This window comes from Morchella importuna (genome assembly GCF_003444635.1).
Source record: "Morchella importuna strain M04M26 chromosome Unknown Morimp01GS007, whole genome shotgun sequence".
Taxonomy (NCBI): Eukaryota; Fungi; Ascomycota; class Pezizomycetes; order Pezizales; family Morchellaceae; genus Morchella; species Morchella importuna.
In genome coordinates this window covers 145,440-167,914 of record NW_025763404.1, presented here as the reverse complement: position 1 = coordinate 167,914, position 22,475 = coordinate 145,440, and the positions used below count along the sequence as shown (strand labels likewise).

The following is a 22,475-nucleotide window of genomic DNA, read 5'->3' as shown; positions in this document are numbered from 1 at the left end:
ACCTAAGAGAACCAAATATACGCCCGCATAGCGAAACAGGCAGGAGTATAACCCCCCCCCCCCCTCTTCCTTTTGGTTTCTTTTGCTTCTTCTTCATTTTCTTTTCTCTACTAGGTTGGGAAATGAACCAAATGACGCATATCCATTAACATATGTGGGAAAGGTATCAGCGAAACTATCAAGTGATATATTTCCCATTGAAACACGTGGGAAATTCATCAGTAAACTTTAGGGGAATGAATCAATTGATTCATTTTCAATTGGTATACGTAGGAAATGCTTCAAACTGGACTGGGTGACGCATTTCCCCATATGTTTTTGATGGCTTTCCCTACACATTTTCTAATGTATTTGCTGATGCATTTCCACAAACAAAAAAGTGATGCATTTACTGATGCATTTCGCGACCTAGTAGGGCTGGGTTTTGGAGGTTTCCCCCAGCGGTAATCCCATGAGCATCGACATAACCTCACGTTTGTATGTGACTACGTAGTACGAGAGATCATTCTTATTATTATGCTCTATACATTAATCATGGATTATCACTCGTACATCATTAGAGGTATAATTGCAACTCTCGATTTCTTTTTTTTTTTAATTCATTGCAACTCTCGATGATCATGTGAATATTCGAATCAGTAGATCATGGTTGAAAACTATATATATTTTTTGGGATATAAAGTCACGTTGGTAGTTGGTATTAGTCTTATGGGCCTTAAATCATGCTTATGTCGAACTTGCAGGAAGTTCTTATTGACTAATTAACTACTTCATTAATTGTATGTGGCCCAGAGGTTATATAACAATATCTGATCTGATAAGCTGAGATAGGTGGCAAAACGAAAACAAATAAAACAACAAAATAGAAAATACCATACAAAGAAAAGCGTTGCAAAATATCGATGCCTTTTTAACCAATTTCTTCTTACGGGGAGAGGTTCTTTGCAAGTCTACATGTATGTTTCAGAAAAGGTTCTGTATGGCATGGATAAACGACTTGGGAATCGATAGTAAAGTAGCAATTAGAGTTCTAATTCTTGGGCGTTGTAATTTCGTTGCCTAAACTCCAAGAGTTCTGATATTTTATATTTCCTACCTAGCCATGCATCGATTGGAAACTGTATACTTATATAATAAATATCTAGATTTATAGACCCTGAAACTCGATATCGTTCCCGCAAGACCTCTTCTTTATCACCTTCCGAATTCTCCTTCCCTGTAATAAGTTCATTCGATTGCTCATTTCGTACTGGTAGCTCTGTATGTATCTTGGACCTCCATAAAGAATTTTGATGAGGTCTTATCCCACGAGGCTATCCTTTCAACCCCTCGAAAACAGTGCGCCATTGCCCACCAGCAATCCGCTGCTCATTCTTCTCCACATTATCTGCAAAGTGCGCAATCTTCCCCCCTTTTCCATCCCAGCTTCCTTATTTTTGCTCGCGTTCTTGAAAACTGGTAATTTCTCTTTAACTTCGTTCGGTGTCTCTGCCTCCTTTCCTGCCGCATCACTACTCAATTTCCCTTTATGCACTTGTATCGTCTTTCCAACACTTTTCGCGCCATCACGTGGGCAATCATTCCCTCCAGCTTCATGTCCGTTGTTCTCGACCGCCTTACTTGAGCTCCTGGTTTTCATCTCTTGATATGGTGTGACGCCTGCGTCGTTTTTAGCAAGGTACCGAGCATGCAAACTGAAGGAATTGAGATATTTACGCCGAAGTTAGGTTGTGAGTGCGTATGTAGTCTGTTGTCGAGCCGTGGTTCTTCAAGCCGTGAAAAAGTCGAAGACGTAGAAGTGGTCACGCGTAGGAATCTAAGAACGATCTAGGCAACACGGGTCGACTATGGTGGCTCTGAATTATTATCCTGGATATAGCCGCCTTGGCAACGCCAAGATTGTTTGCAGATCATTTGCTAGCTACAGTACCATAGTCAAGGGACTAGAACTAACTCGGACGATTACTTGGGCACGGTGAAAGTAAAAACAATTGATAGTTTCCAATGTCTCAGCACGTATGGAAGTCCAGATTGACTACCGAGGTTTATAAGAATCCCAGGAGCATCTTACGATCATCTGAACGTGACCAATTGCAGATCAGTGATGTGAAATGACTTCACAATGCTCGTTGGTTTCGGAGGTACATACCTTCAGTAAAGATTTATAGGCGGTAGATAACACAATCAGATGTTCATCGTGAGATACGGCTCGACGTCGTGATAGGGTGATTAAATCACTCATGATACAAGTATATCTACATACGTAAACGTATGTATTCATAACCAGTGCAATTGGCACAGTGTGCCGATAAACGCATATCTCGTCTAAATAATTAATACAATGGTCATGTGCAGCTCTTTCGCTATTACCGACATACGCAATACGCATCAATGGCTTTTTAAATATGCACAGACACATTGTTGCAATATTATGCTCGGCGGATTTTATAGAAGCCCAGCCTTGTCATGGATGCTTATCCAAGCCCTCGGGACAGGCACAAGGGCGCGCCTAGGGACCCGACAATCTGACTGGTTGTAACGTTTGGTACACCAGGCGATCCGGAACATCCATGTCACGTTGCCGGATATCTATCTCTAATAATTACATGTGCTTTGTCTAAGATGATATATGCAGCTACTAGCTATTCAGCTAAACCGATGTTTATGTATGTAGTTCCGACTGCAGAACTTGAAACGGCCCTTGACTACCAGGTAACGGACACAACAAGTAGCTATTGGATGTGGCCGCCTCTTTTTCATCCGTCACGCGCCCAACCTACCGATCAAATTTTTTCGAAAGATACATTTCTTTCCATTGAGTCATAAAAACATACATATAAAGGCCGAGGGGTTATATATTCACTCAATTGACCGACTGAAGCTCAGATGACCTACACTAGCGCTGATACGACGTACATGTAATAATATAGGGCTTTCAGGGGTAAGAGATATCCGACACTGCACTTCTAAGTTGATATAGATAGAGGGGGGAAATAAGTTATGATCGAATTAATTATATTCGGGACAGGCAGAAGAATCTGAAAATACAAGGGTTCAATTTGCAGTGGTCATTGGAAATGAGCGTAATCAGTAGCCGTTCGTTACCTTCCCCTGCAGCTGATCATGAACGTATATGGGAAGAACCTTAAGGCCTTATTGGCCCAGAAATCCATACAAGCCCTGTTTTTAGGCCCCTGCTTCGACAATACCTTTACCTTTCGTTATACATGAACATACACAGTTATGTTAATTGTATAGCAATGTTTCCTACGTATGTGGATCTCAGCCGGGGCTTTTCTACAGGATTCATGTAATGTTCTGATGATTAGGTTGATCAAACCACATGCTCTTCATGCCATGATATGTTGCCGCATGCACACACGTCAGGGACAAGGTTAATAACTTATAATATATGTAATAAGTGGTACTTTGCTTTTAAAGAAAAGGAAGGGAGGGAAAGAAAGGAGATCTGAGCCTATTAAAAAGTATCGCGCTAGAAAACCGTATTGAGAGGGTATCCATATATATAATGAAGACTATGTTGTGAAATTTTCTCTTATACAGTAATCTTAAACGTCATTCTCAATAAACAAGGAAATCAGTAAGGCCTTATTTGACTGGCTAGTGAGAAAGCTAAGCTACGTATACAAAGCCTCCTCGAGCTCTTCGGGTCTCCCTCGTGACCTCTTTCATACTGGATCTAGGTAGAATAATCATTTCATGCACAATGCAGGGGAATATCTATGGGTGTTTTTCTGTCTCGTTCCAAAGGTAGGTATGTTTTTAGGAGACTAACCAATAGATATGCGGTAGATCGCTATAAAACACTATAGCCGAGTCAACTGATTGATTCGTTTAGGCATTGCCGGTAGAATGCAAATAGGAAAAGATAATCTGTAAATGGAGACGAACCAAACCATAGATCTTAACGAACCCTCAGCCTTGTCTTACATACGGTAGGTTGCGGCCCGCGGCGCTCGCATTTGACTAGATCTCTAAACCAATGGCTAGGAATTACCTTATGATTAATCCTTGGCCAGTGAATATCTTCAATAGCCGTAAGAATGATGAAACGTCATGCAGGCAGCTCCCAAGACCGTCATGTAGCCCCATTGAAATAAATTCGCCACAAGATGCCATAACAAGTACAGCTGCTCACCTACTGACGGCGGGTCCTGTCTGATGGTTCTGTTTGCAGTAATTTGCCCTTGGCGTCCATATCCTAACTCTGTTATTGGCCTCAAATCCCTGACCGCCGTCAGACAGGATCCACATTCACCCCGTGAGTGAGTGTAGTTACATAACAAATTTTCAAGAGCGTTGGAGTACCGTTATCGAAGAAATTGAAGGAACAAAATGGCGGTGATTTCGGTAAACGCGTCGTTATTATAAACACTAGAACAATAATAACATCCCATAAGCCGCCTTTAAAGTTTATGACAGAGAGGGATTGAGGAAAAGTCTCTTTCTTCGGTGGTATTTGCATCCGTCTAGGCTGTAATTTAAATAATAGCAGCGAGGCCTCAAAGTATATTCCCATCTTCAGAGTCAAACCCTTCACAGCGGTTCTCTAGGACGTATCTAGTAGAAAGACCGAAATCGAGAGAGAGCTTCGCAATTATGGCGTAGTTACACAAGAGGATAGATCAAGTAGGGTCTGTGCGTGCGTTCTGTTCCTTTTTTTGATGCCTGCCAGGGTCGATTCACACTCCCTCAAGGTTTTGTATCGTCGATGGGGGTTTTTGACTGCAGATACGAGTTCTTCATGTATTGATTCCAACTCCGACATTTCTTCTGCATGTCATTGACGGGGATATGAATTAGTGAGTGTCAGTCAGTGGATATATGTGTCTCCATATAAACACACTGATAAGTTAATTATACTAGTAGGCGTGAATGAATGATATTCAATTCGCATTCGATAGCTGTTGAACTAGCAATTAGAGCGTTAGGAATTTTGGCAGAACAACGTAAATTATTCTGACATTTTTCACTTAATTATAATCGTTAAAATGGCCCCATTGTATATGTTGGTAACATTGCCCGGGTGTTGTTGTCAGAACCCGTCCTGCCATTGGCTCCTATGTTCGCCAAAGAGTAGTTTATACACTAGAATAATCTAATCATGCGTAAAGGGATAATACTACTGCATTGAATCCATGAAATTTGCGAGATTTTGTTCTTAGATATTGCATCCATGGTGGTCCCATGGATGTAGTCACCTGTACACAATCCGGACGGTGTTCCAGCAGTGAATCTTATCTTAGCGATATCCTCTGATTCATGTTTCGTTAACCACTGGGTTGTTTCTGAACCACACCAAAAATTTCTTTTCCGGTGCCCATGTTCCTGGTTTGAGAAACGGGTGCCCCGCTCCCGTAGACTGGTTCTGCCACTACTGGGTTCCACTAGACCTGGTCGAAGCCTTACTGGCGAGATCCCAACCAACCAGTCTTAGCCCTACTCATATCTGTCGTCTCCACAGATATCATCTCCACCAGGCTGTTTAGAGGTCAGCCAAAGAAGTCGGTAGTTTTCTTTCCCTTGCCACGTTGTAATACTCTTTATAACCTTTCCATCTCCTCTCTGTTTAGATCCTTCCACATGCCCGGGACTATAGTATACTTTTGTGCCTGCAATCCCATATCTCCACGACAAGACGGCAAAAGCTGACATTTGAGATATATATTCTCTTCCTACTCCATTTCTCCGTTACTTCGAAAGCGAACGTCAGGTTGAGCCATATATTGGAATACCTCAGTCACAGTCCTTCACTCACTTTATCCACGATTATTTCGAGAATTTAGATTTCCACCACAATCCATTTATCTCATAGTTGAATTTAGGTATGTTTGCTTCAAAGTATTCCCAATTACCTAAGGAGGTTAGATCTGACTGATGAAACCAACCAGGCACAATTCAATCCATACCTTCATTGATTCCCTTACAAAACCATCATGGCTTCAGGGGGAAACGGAACATCTCCGAAAATGCAAGGATCGGGCGACCTTTCAACTGTTGTCGAAACTGTTATGGATACTTTACACTTCGAAAGGTTGGTTATCGATGTAACCATCACTTCGGATGGTTACACCAAAATCACAACTCAGGATATGCACTGCGTCAATACCTACGATCATGTAACCTATGTCGCTGGGTTCGGCAATATCTCGGCCGCTGAAAGAGCCCTTAAGCTTGCTCAAGAGCTACAAGACATTGTCTCGGTCCTCCTGAAATGAAATAGCTCTCTGGCTTTCTATTCCTCCGAATTTTATCTTCGTGCTTTGATTCTTCGATTATGAAAGAGGTGCATCATGTTGACGATAATGGGTGATTAATTGGATTTTCTTTTGTGAGATTGTACTTTGATGATAAACTAAGGAGGTGTCAGACTTTTCTTGAACTTTTCGTTTTCGTTTTTCGTTTTTCGTTTTTGGGCGGCTTATACATGGTTTTTTTTTTTCCGTTTCTTATATTAATGAGGTATTCGCTTTTGTCTTGGGCATAATAAAAAGAGCCTTAGAGAAAATTCATTATGCCTTTTCGATTTGAAATAAACCGGTTGAAGCCACCCATATATGAGCCTGTCTCAGACTATGTGTACGTTACTGATCCTCTGTTCCCGGATTCTGGGCGAATACCATGTTTCACGAGACTGAAAATGCAGTTTTAGGTTGATACTTAACTATTATTGAAATATGATGTCGATCAGCCTCTAAGATTATAGCGTTATCCTAGAACGAGATCTTTTATATGCACGGCGCAACATAGTAGGAGGGAAAACTTCGGGGGTTAACCTTCCTAATTACATGTAGCTAACTCATTGACATCTTCTAGATGCCCAATGATAAGCATAGCCCGGTAGTGGAATGGCACTAATAGATGTTCCTGTCTTAGCTTTGTGTGAGGTATCCCTCTAACTAATTATAATGTGATTGCTGTAGGCAATATCTGGAGCTAATGTTATTATTTTATGAAATCTCGATAGTCCATCGTTTTCGCACTTAGTCCGGAGAAACAATTTCTATACAGAAAGATTTGCCGGATCAAATAGTATTATTATAGGGACCGTATACCGATTAATGGAGCCTAGCTAGCCATTAGCTACGTGTATGGGGTGCGCATCGAGTATATTATATTATCGTAGCTCCAGTACTTATTCTAAGGCCTGCATCAGTAGTGGTACCGGTCAGTGGCCTATTTTTATGGATTCCATCTATTCTCCGTGGAAAAAAAGACTGTAAGCTACATTCATCTATTGATTTAACTAGTAAGTGATGCATCACGATACTTACGATGTACTTACCTAAACTGGTTATTTAAATTTTTATCAACTGTACTAACTTACCCTACTGACAACGGGGGGTTCCCTGATACTATATGGGGCCTGGACTTTTAGATGCTAAACCGTAAGTTAGGTGCTATCGATTCGTGTTCTTCAATAAATATGGTTATATTTCCAACCTCACATTCATCCTTTCCGCCAACGGAATATTTCTGAGTACGATGAAGTCTCACGGAAGGGATGGAGGGCTTCCTGGCGGCAAAATGACCCCGGGTTGATGAGTTGTTTAAGATATGGGTCCTTTCCGTTTGTCTTTATCGAAGGAGGTATTGCGGAAGTGTTAATCAGACGACGGTCGTCAATTTAGACTATTGAGTCACAGGCGAGATGACCTTGACTGATCCTTCGGGGAATAGCATGTTGGCTTGAATGGATCGCATAATGAGTTTTGCGTCGCCAACAAACATGTTCTGTCCTCCCGAGTTGTTCCTTCGATGCTAAGTGGAGCACGATTACGTCGTTGGTTGGGATATAGAATATGGTACAATGGGCAAGGATTAAAAAGCATTGGTTTTTAGCAGCATGAGCTAGGTAGAGTAATTTCGGCGCCAATAAAGGGATTCAACGTATTTATGCAGCACGGTACTCTACATAGCTCTAACTAGATCTAACAATATCCTTGTGCCTGTTAACAACGAAACCAAAGTACGTGCTACGTACATTATAGTAGGTACATGCACGTATATATACGAAGTAGAGTAAGTACATGTAGAGTAACTCAGGCAGATACTTTACCTTAATTATGTTTTATTACATGATTCCTTATCGGCAGCTTAATCCATCAAAATCGGGAATGTTTTCTGAAACATGTCCACATCCCTATGGCAATCTTAACCAGGTTACTGGATACCACAGGATGCCCCAGGAAAGTGATGGTTCCCAAGCCACCGGGACACAAATGCTTAAACAGACATCAACTTCATGATCATATATATCATCATACATATTTGGAGGTAGTGGTTGATGGAAATAGCAAGTGTCGGCCTCCTAAGGATGTACAAACATGTCTTGATTTGGAGTGCCTACAAGTTGAATCTTAATTGGTAGTCTTACACTTTGACAGGTATCTAGAGTACATGTAGGTATCACCACAGTAAGGCAACATCTGGTCGATATCCCACGATCCTGGACACCAGCAACATCTGGGGCCAATGGTTTATTATTGCCACTCGCATAGGTAGAATAACAAATACCGTGGCGTCCCCAGCTAAGTTAACATACCTATACTTGTAATTTCATAGCGTTTCCGAACACGACTAATATTGCATGACATACAAAAAGGTGGATTTGGCGCTTTTTTGTATGGTATGCAATAGCAGTCGTGTTCTATATACGTCCAGAAGTGGCAGTGTTGAGTTATTATTATTAGCACGAACTTTCCCAGCACCATGACAAAAGATGTGATCTTATTACTGTAGATAACATGGTCTCAACCGTACTGTGAACCTTAGCCAAAGAACTTTAAGGTAACGCAGTCACTGCATGGTGTCATTACAGAGTTGTCAATAGGTATATCGGCCCTAGCGGAGAGTCCAGGGGGAAAGGCACCTTAAATTCTTCCTGTCTCGAATCTTTGGCCGCTTGTTCGCATACAAACTCGGTTGTTGGTACTGGTCTTAGAACAGCATCGCTTGTCACACATGTATGTGGCAAAAAAGTAACAAACGATTGTGCTTTTTCAGGAATAGACTGGGTAAATACCGGCGATCTTAATTCCACCAGTAGCAGTAGTAGACGTAGAGGTCATATCGTGTGTCTACATGGTTACTTTTATGTGGTTTATGTACTTTTATGTACTTTATGTGCTCTAGTGTAAAAGGAGTTCTGAAACCGGCTACTCACTTCAAAAGTTCCCAACTTTTTGTTTTGGTAGCTTCTTGTGTCGCAAATATTAGGTGCAGGCTCGTTCCGTAGATCGAAAACCTTAAGTGCACACTAAGAGAGTACTGGAATTCTATGTAAATAAAAATCGCTCCCTACAATAGGCAATAAGCAGGACTCCCTAAATACCCAGTAAGTGCCTACATACTACATGGTAAAGATCCAACTTTGTCTCCCCTTACACTGGTACCACAAAGGGTCGGCTGCCACACTTTCCTCCCGCTCAAGAAAAATGTTGCGCCTTCTCGCTACTGGGACCACACTTTGGGATGACTTAGATAGTTGCCATCAGCCATTTTGCCTATATAAGCTAGTAGCGGGGGCTGAAGCTGAGTGTGTGTGCAGGTCCATACATGTACCATGTGCACATGAGTGTATTTCTCGAACACTACTTATGGAACTACAGCACCCTCCATCCATCTTATAGTTCCTTCTACCCCCCCCCCCCCCCTTTCTATACTTTAAAAGGATACTTTGACGGAGGAAGACAGCCAACGATGTCGCCATTCGAAGGTGTCACGGCACCCAGCCAGGACTCGGACACTAGTGCTACTGGAGGTTCCCATCGCTCCGAAAACACCAGTTCACTCGATGGTCAATGGAGCCCAGTTCCAACCTCAGTAGACCCAAATCGTCCCGATTACAGTACGCCGCCAACACCTAGCGCGGTGCCAGTAGTTAACAATGGAGGAACGATCGATACCGCAGCACTGGTGGGAATAACGATTTCGGCTGTAATCATTGTGTTGGCTGTGGTGATTACAATTATTTGGTGGACAAGGACAAGAAGCAAAAACCGACATGGTTTTGGGCATGGACAGCAGCGACAACAACGACCCCGTGTCATCGAGGAGGAGGAGGAGAAACCGCCAACATATGAGGCTGCTGTGTTTGGAATTTACAGGAACGATCAGACTGTAGGTGTCTTATTGCTTCAATTACAGATATACTTGGAGATTCCTAATGTTTTATTCTCTCTTTGCAACAGATTCCGGCTCAACAGTCATTTCCAACACCACTGCCACAAGCCCTCCCGCACTCCAACTATTCAGATCCGACAAGGCCATTCCACGCTGTCGCCCCAAATCGAACTCTTCGGCTTGATACTACAGTTCTCCACCAAAATATTTCCCAGCAGCACTCTGATATCGTAATCTATCCGCATGACTCTCCTCCGCCAACTCCAACATTACCAGAACAAAACCCATTACCGATAAGACCGTCAGAGCAGGAGGATCAAGGTCATAGGAACAATGTCGTTTCACACCATATCACGGATTTTTCGGAGGACTATCCGGACACCGTCTCGTTCAATAGTGATTTTTCAGATAATGAACCGACTTCGGCGGCTGAAATTGTGTGAGAGTTAGAAAACGGACGGAAACTTTTTTTTTTAGCCCATCCCTTGAAGTGTTTCTTACTACACTCGTTTAGATTTTTCGTTTTCTATGTCAACTTGCCTTGCATTTTACACAGGTTTAGGCTCTACGGTTGCCAAAGCTCGGTGGACGCGGTCATAGGTGTTATTTCCCTGGTTTTTATTTTCTCAGCTTGTCACGCCCATCATACGGAGAGATGTCATGAGAAGATTCACGTGGATAGATGGGACGATGGGTGTCATGTAGGACCAGAAAAAAGGAGTGTGTATCCTGAAACATCAGTATTCGGTTTTTTTTTTTTTTTTTTTCGTCCTGGGATCTATATATAGGCCTATAAAGCTCGTATCCCCGGCATGGAACTGTTTACCTATCTTGTAAGTATTGTACATAATAAATCCGAATTAAGTATCAGATTGAATATTAAAAAACTGAATCGAAATGTCCATGAGATACGGGAAGTAACCACATGCAGTAGTGTCAAGATTCATTTTAGAAAAGGTATCTCCTTCACCCATTACCTCTCCGTACTAATCTAAATTATTCGACAGCTAACATATATATATATATTGAATTGGATAACTACTTTTCCGTTGACGATGTAATAATCTCGTTTGCCACTACCCTTCCGCACAAGCTCCTACATACTGCTCCAGTTTTCTGCCCAGGAGGTTTCAAACTGGTGGCCACGCGCAGGCCTACAGATCATGAACAGCCTTGGTTTCGGGTGATTACAAATCCCCTTAAAATTGATTCCCCAAAACTAAAAGGCTAGTCTTTCAAAGCCTTGATGTTTATCAACGTATGATAATATAGGATGTTAATGACGATTTCTCGTTGGGTCTTTTTCAAGCATAAAAGTCACGAACAATTCGATTTTATTCGAATTCAAGTAAGACTGTTGAATGCGTGAAATCTACAGATTCTGCTAGCACGAACTACGGCGCGACTACATGTAGTTTCTTTAGGCGTACATTTATATAAAAACCTCAACAGTCATGTGCCACGATAATTCATTAATATCAACAAAACTACATTACGCACATAACAGGCTGAAATAGTTGAGAATCTACAATGGGTTCTAACATCAAGAAAATTACGTCACTGGCATGTCTTTCCATAGAAGACAAAGACGCCTTCGCCGCCGCTCTCTATCGTCCACCAAACACAATATGGGGAGAACACACCACTGATCCTGGGCTTACTGAGCTTGGAATGACCGACACCACCCATGGCTTTAACGAAAAAAAGAAAATTGCATTATTGCCAGATCACTTACTACAGAAGCAAAAAGGGTTGAAGAAGCTCATGTCGAGAACGCATCCGAAGAGGTACTGCAAACTTCATGAGACTCTCCACACCTACATCATCAGCTCGATTCTCCACAAGGTCCGCCGCGAGGTCACCGGGCCGCAATTCAATATCTTCGTACCACTCCAGCATCCTGTTGCTGAATCTCTGGTCACTTCTTTGAAGCAAATCAACGCTTATTGGACCACGCCATCTGACTACCTTAAGATATTCCCCGTCATAAAGGCCCCCCTTGAGTCTGGGCCAGTTTTTTTTCAAGAAAATAAATGTGATGCGTGTATTTTAGTGGCTATTTCTGGGAACAAAGAGGTGTTGGAAGCTCTTAGAACATCGAGCTTTTCGAAGAGAAGGACGGGGGGGAGGCTGATTGAATGGCTTGATCGTTGGCTGTTCTCGTTGGGGGGGGAAGTGTTATGTGAGGCCAGCGAAAGGTCTGAGAGAAACGCCCATATCCTTAGGGGTCTCAAATGCGGGCTTATCCAAAAGCAAACCGCGGAGGATAAGGTAATGGGACTTGGCGATACTGCGGACACGGAGGCAGAGCAACTGCCTGACGATTATGGAAGCTTGGAGAATTGGGAAGCATATGAGGACTAGAATCAAATCTGTATGGTTGAATATAAGTAAATAAACGGATGACCTCCATATCTCTCATGCACTATTAACTCGTATTCCAGACAGGGATTCGTCTTGACCCATTGAGAGTTGAAAACCCCTTCCTTTAAATAGTATGCATGTGTGAAATATCCCATTCTCTCGATTCAGGTATGGGAGAGGGTGATTATAGCCATAATTAAAGCCACACATACGTGTCGTATAGTCAGTATGTATGTTACAAAACACCAACATCATGTATAAGGTCATGTATTATCCAATGATATTACATAGACATAACCCTCTCGTAAATATAGACGTTTCATCATTAGGAGCCTTGTTCGGGCATAAGGAAACTTTTGTCGTGGATTATCACTCGCTTTTTTCTGGCGTTAAGAGGTGAAGGTCAGAGGAGAATGGTTGGTAGAACGCAAGAACCTATTGGCCTATAAGAAAACGGTTTTCTTATGCCCCGAGAAGATATTAGAGACATGGGAGATAAGGGCGTAAAGGAAGTACTGATACCGTAGGCTGATCACTTGCTCATACAAGTACATATATAATGACTAAATCTATGTATCTAAGAGTACCAATAAAGTAGCATATCTCAATGTCAACTACACTACTTGGTAGTATCCTAGTAAAAATCCTAGTTGGCTTTTGACCAATTATCCGGGAAGAAGCTTGAACCACTAATATTTCACCAGTGTATCATCAATGAGTGGATTCCGCGACTCCACATATGCAGCGATTTCTTCAATAAAGTTTGTGAATTTTTTTTTTGTTCCAACTCCGAATTACACAACAAGATTGGTAATATGTTCCTGCCAGAAAAATAGAATGTAGCAGCGCAATTCAAACCTTCTCCTCCTTCATTCCATGCTTCCAGAAAATAATAAAAGGAGTAGATCCGTCCTCTCTGTAGTTAAGAAGAGGAACCCTATTCGCATGTCAGCAGGCCCGTTCATTGTAGAGCTTATCAAGGCAAGAAAGGAACTTTATGGAAACATACATTCCGTTGATATCCATGCTCTCACCAACAAGGAACTCGTAATCCTTGAAGTTGGCAACGATCTTCTTGGCAAATGCCTGAGCACCCTTCTCGAAAGTGGTAACCTCCTCAGGAGCGGCGCCATTCTCGACGAGCTTGGCCTTGACAGTCTTCATGTATGCTGTTGAATGAAACAGACTTAGCTTAATTGAAATGTAGGCGGGAGGAATATACACCACGAACTCTTAAGGTGGCCAAGGTAGCTCTTCTTATCATAGCTAGTTGGCTGGAGACGGAAAGAATGGCAAACGTTGTTGACAGTCTCAGAGCCATCCTCAAGTTCCTCTGAGGCCTCCTCAGCCGAAGCGTTCGCACCGATATCTATGCTCACGGTGTCAGTGTCGGGGAAGAGTATTCGGAAAACATGATTTGCAACATACCAACATCGGCGCCCTTCTTAATTGTAACCATGGTGCAGTCCACTTCATACACAACGTCGTCCACCAACTTCATGTCGTAGGCGTCCGAGATCATCTCGTCGCCGGAGATAACGTCCTATGTGGGAGAGAGTCAGCAACCGTTAAAAAAGGTTTTGAGTAACTCATAAGACCAAACGCGGTAGCAATAGCTATCTGGAGACTCGATATTCCAGAATTATCACCCAAATTAAGATTTACCCCACCTCTTGTATTGACCCCGCATCAAATACAGAAGAGAAGGTCTCGAGAAGATATGCGAGGAAACATTAATATCACTAACCTTGTAAATGATCATTTTTGCTGGTTTTGTTGTTTATTTCGTGGATTGAAAAATGGCCGTAGAGAATGGAACAAGGAAGAGAGGTGGAGCGGGTGGTGGTGAAAAATAAGGGTTGAGGTGGGGGAGGGGCAACATTTTTTGTGCGAGCTTAATTCGATTAGCACCATTCTTGGCAGCGGACTGCTATATCGGGCAAGATCAGGACGCTTGGCGCAGACCAACACCTCAGTAGAGTATCAGATCTCAGACGTTTCCTTTCTCCAACCTCACATCTTGAAACACAATTGTCAACCAACGCATCTTCTCTACCCGACAGTTATCTGACAGTTGATGAGCCAATGAAGGATTTCGATATTCGCGCCGTTTGGGCATCCCTGGCTCGCCATCAACCGCCACAGCTTGCTGAAAATAAGATGCCAACACGTGGATCTCTTCACGTTCTTGGCCCAGGCTAGATTAGTAGCTTCATTCAGCTGCAGCCCAGTTTCGATCCTCGATCACTTGCGTTGATGGGTTAGGGTTTGTCTAATCTACCTCGTGGAGCAACGAAACTCTATGAACGCTGGGTGATAAGAGTTAATTCTCAATGTATTGTCGGGTTCCAAAAATAACCAATCACCCCACGACAGCGTCGAAATCCAGAATAACCCAGCAACCAGGAGAGCAATTGAATAATTTTAAGTCCCCTAAACGGAGTGAGTTGCTTGAAAAGAATGGACTTATCCTTCTGACCTCGAAGGTCTCGATGTGAGGTTTCTTCGCAGGACAGTTTTGGTTGCTATGAGTCTCACGAGGTGCCAATGATCGGTTATTTTTTGAACCCGACAATACCTACATACGGTATATGCACGATTGAATGTGTATCTTACGTGCCTAATAAATGGGTTTCTAGTAAATTTCTAGAGTGACACCGAGATCTAAATCTCAAAGCTCGGAGATCACTTTCAGTCGCTATAAGTTCAGATCGGTCAAGGGAATATCGGCAAGAAAACATCTTTGTGATGGCGAAGAAATCTTGGGGATCCGACTCATGCGAACTTTTGTTGCAGTAAAACTTATCCAGATTAATTTAACTGTTCAACTTTGCGTCGGATGATAACCTCGTCCAGGATGAGCATTGCCTACTATTTGGAAGAATCACACTCTGTGGAGTACTACTATCGTTAAACCCAGTGGTTTGTAAAGTGCACTAGGATATCAGAAGTTGTCAATTTGGTCATTTCCGGCATTTCCCCCCGGAAATCTTTCTCCTTCTAGGGCACTTCTTAGTAATGATACATGTATGTTTATCGAACTTAGGGCACGGCTCGCTAGCATCGGACCTCAATTGACTTTGACATCGGTAAAAGTTTTACTAGACTGGGTATATCGATTACAAATACACCAACGAAGGAGAAATTCACTGGGGGCTGAGTGACCGCATGTGAAGCTGGACCGCAAGAGAGGTGCAATTTCTATCTAGTGCAATACTTGGGTTCTTAGTACCGGTAGTCAAATCGCAGCGACAGTAGAGTAGGCACCTCAAAGGTCAACAACGCTTAGGTGTATGCACTTCCAAGGATGCCAAATTAGGGTAGATCTTGTAAGGTAGCTAGACGCGTGCACTTTATATTCGGAGATGTCAAACCGAAACGCTGGACACAAACGTTATCGATACTTAAGCTTCTGTCATCGCCCCCCTCTCGTCACACGCATAAACTTTGTCTGCTGAGGTACCGAGTATTTCATACTCTCGCGTAGAGTAGAGTTATTTGGAGTAACTTTGCATGCAGACCGGAGTATCAGTACTATATCTCATAATATATACTACATAAGCGACATATGTACAAGATCAGAAAATATCTTGTTTTTCATTTTATTTTTGACGGATAGGTTAAACAGTGCGGTAAACGAAACACTGGAACTGGAACTGGCACTCCGCCATCCGCCCTACAATTTCATATTTTTTGATTAGATGACTCCGCCGACTGATTAACATCCGTACATAGTCCCATGACTGCATATTACCCCAGGTTTGCGGTAATTCCTACATTCCCGCAAATGCACATGGTCCGTTCTTCGAAAATTTGATACGAGTGCGCAGTTTACGCCATGGCCGGATCGCATATTGAAAATGCCGCAGAGAAAATACGGAGTTTTTCGGCGGGGGTTGATATTTATGTATAGCGCACGGAAGGCGGGAAGCCGAACGGATCCGGGAATGTCGGAGGCCGCGTACTTTGACGGGGCCCAACCGGACTCGAGCAGAAAGTGCGTTTGCTTTTTTTTGTTCCCCTACTTTTATTATTGTCGGTTGCCCGACGTCACACGACGATTCATTTTATTTTTCCCCCGATGAATGCCGTCGGCGACCTTTTCGACACGGCCAATACCCTAATACTGCGATACCCACAGTACCGCTGTTTCGCGTTCAACACGTATGATAAGTAATTGTTATTGATTCGATGACTGGGTGCTCGAGTATTAGCCGCGCCAGACTGTATCCGGTTACGTGTCGAACTGATAGGTACTTGGATGTGAAGAGGGGATGCTGGTACCGAAATCGGTATCCACTGCTTTCCACTCCACGATTTTGAGGATCGGCCCTGTAAGATGTTCTCGATGTATTCCCGGAGCGACGACCAAGGTGCGCCTTTCAATCAAGGAGTACAGCGATTCACAGTCATTTGGCGAATACACCTATTTGGCGAACAGGGATTAAGGCCAATAAGAATCAAGATATCTTAGTCAAACTCGAGGTTTTACTGGTTGCTGGCTGGTTGCTACATACAAATTCGCCAAATGGGTGTATTCGCCAAATGCCTGTGAATCGCTGTAGATACCTACGGCATTGTCTGTAGCTGTACCTACATGTATTTCCATGGGCTGGGACTGAATCGGGTTGAATACCGAATGCAACAAGCGCCTTGAACGCGGATCTCGAACCCCGAGAGGCTAGAAGCAAAGCTTCCTGAGGGTTTTCTTTGGCAGGTCAGATCCGTCTGGCGTCAGAAGAGGTGCCTAGAGTACAGTCCTACAGTGCCGTATGTAATAATATGCTATGCCTTGTAGGGCCCAAGGCTCGAGCTTGAAACCGTGATGCTTCTTGGCGAGATTACAGGTGTCGTGTAAAAAAATATGGGTGACTCAAGCTGTAACGGTGTGTAGTGACTGGTGACGTCAGCTAGGTACCGGTACATTTGTGTACCTGGAGTTAAGGCTTAGCAAGCGGGTCAAGAATGCCTAGAATCACGGTTTTTTCCCCCCCCTACCAGGTTCGAGGCCCTTTTGAGTCTTGACGGGGGTCCCGGAAAGGCCGGGCAACCTAGGCGCAACTGCAAATTGAGATTGAAACGGAGTGCGACGGCGCAGAGCATGAGTTATGTAGCTGGGAGAGGGATTGATCTTGGGGGAGGGGGATCTTAATGTGAAGGATTGAAACCAGATTTTAAGTAAGCTTATAAAGTTTTTCTCAGGGGATGATGGTTCGTATGCGCCTACATGTATGTTTACATGTATGCAGTTATTCACACTTTCAAACCGTTGACTCTGTTATCGGATGATCAGACAACCGGGGGGCGGATGTTGTGAATCCGGTGTAAGGATGGGCGATATGTAAGTTAGTCGGGTGTGAATGGGATGGGCGGCTGCAGGCTCTCACTCACGCGAAGAAGACTCTCTCTCTCACCCACCTCGTCGACTTTCCACGACGGATGCAATCTCCCAAACTCTCCCATCTTTCGTTCACCTCACCTCTTGTTGTCGCCACTCTCACGCGACTTCCTCTCCTTCTCGTATTACCGGAGGACAAGAAACTCTCTGTCGTTGAGCCAGCTTGAACAGGTTTCCTTTTTCTACCCAGCACGGCCTCTCTCGCTCTCCCTCTCATTGCATTGACTCCGACCCCAATCCTGACATCCACTTTCGCATTCGAATTCTCCCATACAACACTACCTCAATTCCGATCCGTAATTTGGGAATCTACATAAATACCTACTACATACATAATTCAATACTAGTATTGCTACTAAAGTACCACATATAACATCCCACACCACCCCCCCCCTCTCCCCACCCCCCTCCCTCCCCCCAAATACCTCTGCATAAATACAACTCTGTTCCTTCTTTGCCTTGCGTTGCCGCCTCCACCAGATCTGTCAACCAACCCCCCCAACCACTCACCAGCTCAGGAACCATCGCTTTGCCAGTATAACTAGGGTCGCTACCATAAAAACTCCAGCCCAGTTACAATAAACATACGGCGTCGGTGGCGTCACAACAACCTTTTCAATGAACGCAACAATAATAAATCCCCCAATTCTCCCCCCTCCTCCTCCGCTTTCAACACTCACACCACTTCCTCCGCTGATACCTCCAATCACGGATGCGGTCCTACTACTCGTCTCCCCAGTAGTCGCCTACTGGTGTTTGTCCATGATCTTTCATTTTATGGACTCCTATGACCTCCTTTCCAAATACCGATTACACACACCCGCAGAGGTACTGAAACGGAATCATGTATCCCGAGGCGAGGTCATGCGAGATGTGATATTACAGCAGATTATCCAATCGGTTGTTGGCTGGGTGATCAGCTTGTCCGAAGGAATTGAAATGAGGGGAGGCGAGTGGTGGGAGATCTTGAACTTGTACTCAAAGTTCTTGCAAACAGAGCGATGGGTTACTGGTGTTCTCCAGATGGTCGGAATCAATACAGCCGGATTGGAGCAGAAGGTTATTGCGGGAATCACAGCTATCGGAGCGGACAATCTCTTGGAAGGCGCGGTGCAATTTATGGGACTGGAGCCGACAGATAACGGGAATTGGAGATACAAACTTGTCGAGATCGCGTACTGGTACATCTTCCCTGCTGCCCGCATGTGGTTCGCCATCTTTGTCCTCGACACATGGCAATATTTCTTGCACAGGCTCATGCACGAGTCGAAATGGCTTTATAGTGAGTTACACTCTTTATTCGCTTTTTATCGTCGATCTGCTCCGTTTCGTTTGAAACTAATTTAGATTAGAAACATTCCACTCACGACACCACCGCCTCTATGTGCCTTACGCGTTTGGTGCGCTCTACAACCATCCATTCGAGGGTCTTCTGATGGACACGCTCGGTGCCGGCATTGCTTTCAAGATGTCCGGCCTGAAAGTGCGCGGTGGCGTGTTTTTCTTCACATTTTCGACCATGAAGACGGTCGATGATCACTGCGGATACTCCCTCCCGTTCGATCCCCTGCAGTACATTTTCTGGAATAATGCCAGTTATCATGATATTCACCACCAAGGCTGGGGCATCAAGGTCCGTTTTCTTCTCTTGCAAACCCACTATATGATTCGACAAATTGCTGATAACCTATAGACAAACTTCTCGCAACCGTTCTTTATTTGCTGGGACCGCTGGCTCGGAACCCAATGGACAGGCGGCGACGTTTCATCACGATACCAAGCATCTCGCGAAAGGGCGGCAACGGCATTATCAAGAGATGGGCTGAAAGACGAAATGTCGAAGATGGTAAACGGCTCGTCATCATCTTACGCCAACGGAAGTACGAACGGCTACACGAACGGTGGACTGAAGCCAAGAATACCCAACGGAAAGCCGAGAATGCAAGCCGAAGAATCCAGGCGACAAGTCCTTGAAGACGAGGGCGCAAATGTACTATATGAGGAGGATCGAGAGGAGCGAGAAGTGGAGGCACAGATGGAGCGAGAGCGAAGAGATCGGTGGAATGATGGCGAGGCGTGGTAATGTATTCTGACTTCTTTGTGTCTTCGTTATATTGTGAAGAGTATTGCTCTCTTGGGTTGTTTTTTTTCCTTATCCGTTTCTATCTTTTTTTGCGGCGTGGCCTCATTTATCTATACTTTACAATTCTAACTTCTAACCTTTATCATTTATTTACTTCTTTTTTCCCCCTTTCCCCCTCCTATGGCTCTCTTTTTGCCGTTGTCGTTTCCTTGTTCGTTGTCTTGTATTGTTTGCTGAATGTGTGAAACGCTGGGCTTTGGGTTTGGTTGGGGTTTTGATTTTTGATTTCTATTCTTTTTTTCTTCCTCTTTTTCTTTCTTTGAATGTTGGACGGGCACGGGGTACGGAAATGGGACATCGGGTACGTACGAATAAGCATAATGTTGCAGGAAAGGAAAGGAAAGGAAAGGAAAAGGAAATCGCGCAATGTCCAGGTCCAGTAACGTGGGTGAAAAAAGGACCTCTAGTGTGGTTCCTGAAAAGATTCGTGGCCGGGGTGCATCCGGTGGGGAGGTGGGAGGGGTGGGAGGGGAAGGGGGGTTTATTGGAACGGAACAAACACGTTTCGGTGTAATTGGATTATAACCGTTTTTTGTGGTTTTCAATTGCTTTTTTCTTCTTTCATATTGAGTTTTTTTTTAGGGGGAACCTTTTTTTCCATTTTTTCTTTTCTTTTCTTTTCTTTTCATTTTTGTTATTATTCTATTTTCTCGCCGAGTCCGGGTGCTGCTCGGACTGTTAATACGTAGATCATGATCAACAGTACGGACGTTACTTTGTAGTCGGAGTGGGGGGAGAGGAGCGGGTGGGAGCTGCTGTACTCGATGTTAACGCCATATATATATATATATATATGCTGTATAACTGAACTCACGCTGCACAGTGGGGGGTTTCATCTTTTTCTCTTTTCCTGTTTCCGCCATGTCTACAGTCCGCACATTCAGTGAAGAGTGTGTTTGGGATCTTCGAGGGGTTGCTTTGGGGGAGCGGGGATGATATCAAGCGAACGAGATGGAAGCTTGTACATGTTGTCTAATCTGAAGTATGATGTCTGGGTGTCAATCAAATTACAGCAGGTCTGTAACTCTAGCTATAGCTATGTATGAAAAAATGGAGAAAAAAAGTACCATATAACGCGCATCACAGACCAGCACTCGTTTCCATATCGAAAAGGGGGGGGGGGCAGGTGTGGAAAATTTCTACAAATGTAAATACCGTTCATTCTCGAATATAATCCACTATCCCCGTATTTGTATATGTTAAGTCCGAACTAAGGCGAATTGGCACACCAAAAAACTTCACGGATTCGTGCAGATACATGCTTTTTTCTCACCCGGAATTAAGATATGAATTAAAAAAAAAAAAAAAAAAAAAAAAAAAAAAACGGAATTAAGATTTAGCGAAGCGGGGATAGTGGATATCTCGAGAATTAACGGTATGTAGATATGGGACGTGGTGCCCCCGATAAGTAGCTATGCGGTCAGGCCACCAGGAGATACATGTAGCTATGGAGAAGTGGGGTGATATGATATGTCCCTGGCTCACGGGCCTCCTTCTCTTAATCTTCCTACATACTACTAGCATTCCTAGTTATGTATGTAGCTACTCCTGCTCTTCTGCCCCATGGCGGGTGGAGGATGAGGCTATGAACCCCCCCCCCCCCCCATACTATACCATACCATGGCATAGCATACCTAACCACGGGAGCTCGAGCTCGAGCTCGGTCGGTGGGTGGGGGGGCGATATCGATAGGAGCAATTAAGTCGACATCACATCACCGCCCGCGCGCGCGCGTCACTTGAAGCTCGAGCTCTCGGAGAGCTGTTCATTGCGTTTCTGTACCTACCTACATATGTACCTACTCCTTGACCTCACGACCCACGAGCGCTGTGTGTCGATGTGTCGATGTAGATCCGGGGTAAGGGTAAGGGTAAGGGGAGGGGGGTCAGTGGTCAGTGGTCAGTGGTCAGTGGTCAGTGGGGTGGTTATCATAAGAGCTCGCTCGATAAGCATCCCTTGAACTTTCCCCCCTTAATTATTCCTTTACCATAACTTACCACTTGACTATTGACTGGTTGAGGGGTGATCTTTAACGGTGCAGTTGGACGGGGGGTTCGATTGTCGTTACACGCGCGGTCCCCCCCCCGACGATCATCAGATTATGGTAGCGCGCGCCGACATTACACGCGGCCACCTGCCCGCACGGCGGCGATCGGCGCGACGGTTTCCCTGTTTTGGTGTGGGTGTTTGTGCGGGTAGGTGGTGGGGTGATGTTGGGTTTGTGCGGGCGCGGGTGCGGCGGGTAGACGTTAGTGGTGCGTGCGGGTGCCGGCGTATAATGTGGCTAGAGCCGGTTTTCCCGAGTGATGGGTTGTGATTGTTGGGTGCATGGCTGTTTGCGGACGGGTGCTACTCGGCCGGATGGAGATGGGGATGGGGTTTCGGCCGATACATGTAGTTAATGCAGTGGACGTATTTCGGCAG

General features: G+C 44.2%; 5 protein-coding genes across 5 annotated transcripts; 4 read left to right on the top strand and 1 right to left on the bottom strand.

Annotated features, from left to right (window-relative positions):
* Window positions 1–5,343: 5,343 nt before the first annotated feature.
* On the top strand, window positions 5,344–6,239 carry LAJ45_03246 (uncharacterized protein; the record flags this gene model as incomplete). Its single annotated transcript, XM_046112833.1, has 6 exons — window positions 5,344–5,352; window positions 5,413–5,525; window positions 5,595–5,619; window positions 5,837–5,846; window positions 5,913–6,055; window positions 6,111–6,239. 6 exons carry the CDS (start codon window positions 5,344–5,346, stop codon window positions 6,237–6,239), a joined length of 429 nt encoding a protein of 142 aa, XP_045973710.1.
* A 3,484-nt stretch (window positions 6,240–9,723) lies between these two features.
* LAJ45_03245 (uncharacterized protein) lies at window positions 9,724–10,589 on the top strand (the record flags this gene model as incomplete). Its single annotated transcript, XM_046112832.1, has 2 exons — window positions 9,724–10,143; window positions 10,215–10,589. The coding sequence occupies 2 exons, from the start codon at window positions 9,724–9,726 to the stop codon at window positions 10,587–10,589; spliced, it is 795 nt and encodes a 264-aa protein (XP_045973709.1).
* Window positions 10,590–11,676: 1,087 nt separating this feature from the next.
* On the top strand, window positions 11,677–12,510 carry LAJ45_03244 (uncharacterized protein; the record flags this gene model as incomplete). The annotated part of the gene is made up of 1 exon (XM_046112831.1): window positions 11,677–12,510. One exon carries the CDS (start codon window positions 11,677–11,679, stop codon window positions 12,508–12,510), a length of 834 nt encoding a protein of 277 aa, XP_045973708.1.
* Window positions 12,511–13,362: 852 nt separating this feature from the next.
* LAJ45_03243 (uncharacterized protein) lies at window positions 13,363–14,272 on the bottom strand (the record flags this gene model as incomplete). The annotated part of the gene is made up of 5 exons (XM_046112830.1): window positions 13,363–13,447; window positions 13,520–13,679; window positions 13,742–13,879; window positions 13,939–14,053; window positions 14,258–14,272. 5 exons carry the CDS (start codon window positions 14,270–14,272, stop codon window positions 13,363–13,365), a joined length of 513 nt encoding a protein of 170 aa, XP_045973707.1.
* Window positions 14,273–18,670: 4,398 nt separating this feature from the next.
* On the top strand, window positions 18,671–19,991 carry LAJ45_03242 (uncharacterized protein; the record flags this gene model as incomplete). The annotated part of the gene is made up of 3 exons (XM_046112829.1): window positions 18,671–19,190; window positions 19,261–19,541; window positions 19,602–19,991. The coding sequence occupies 3 exons, from the start codon at window positions 18,671–18,673 to the stop codon at window positions 19,989–19,991; spliced, it is 1,191 nt and encodes a 396-aa protein (XP_045973706.1).
* Window positions 19,992–22,475: the final 2,484 nt, after the last annotated feature.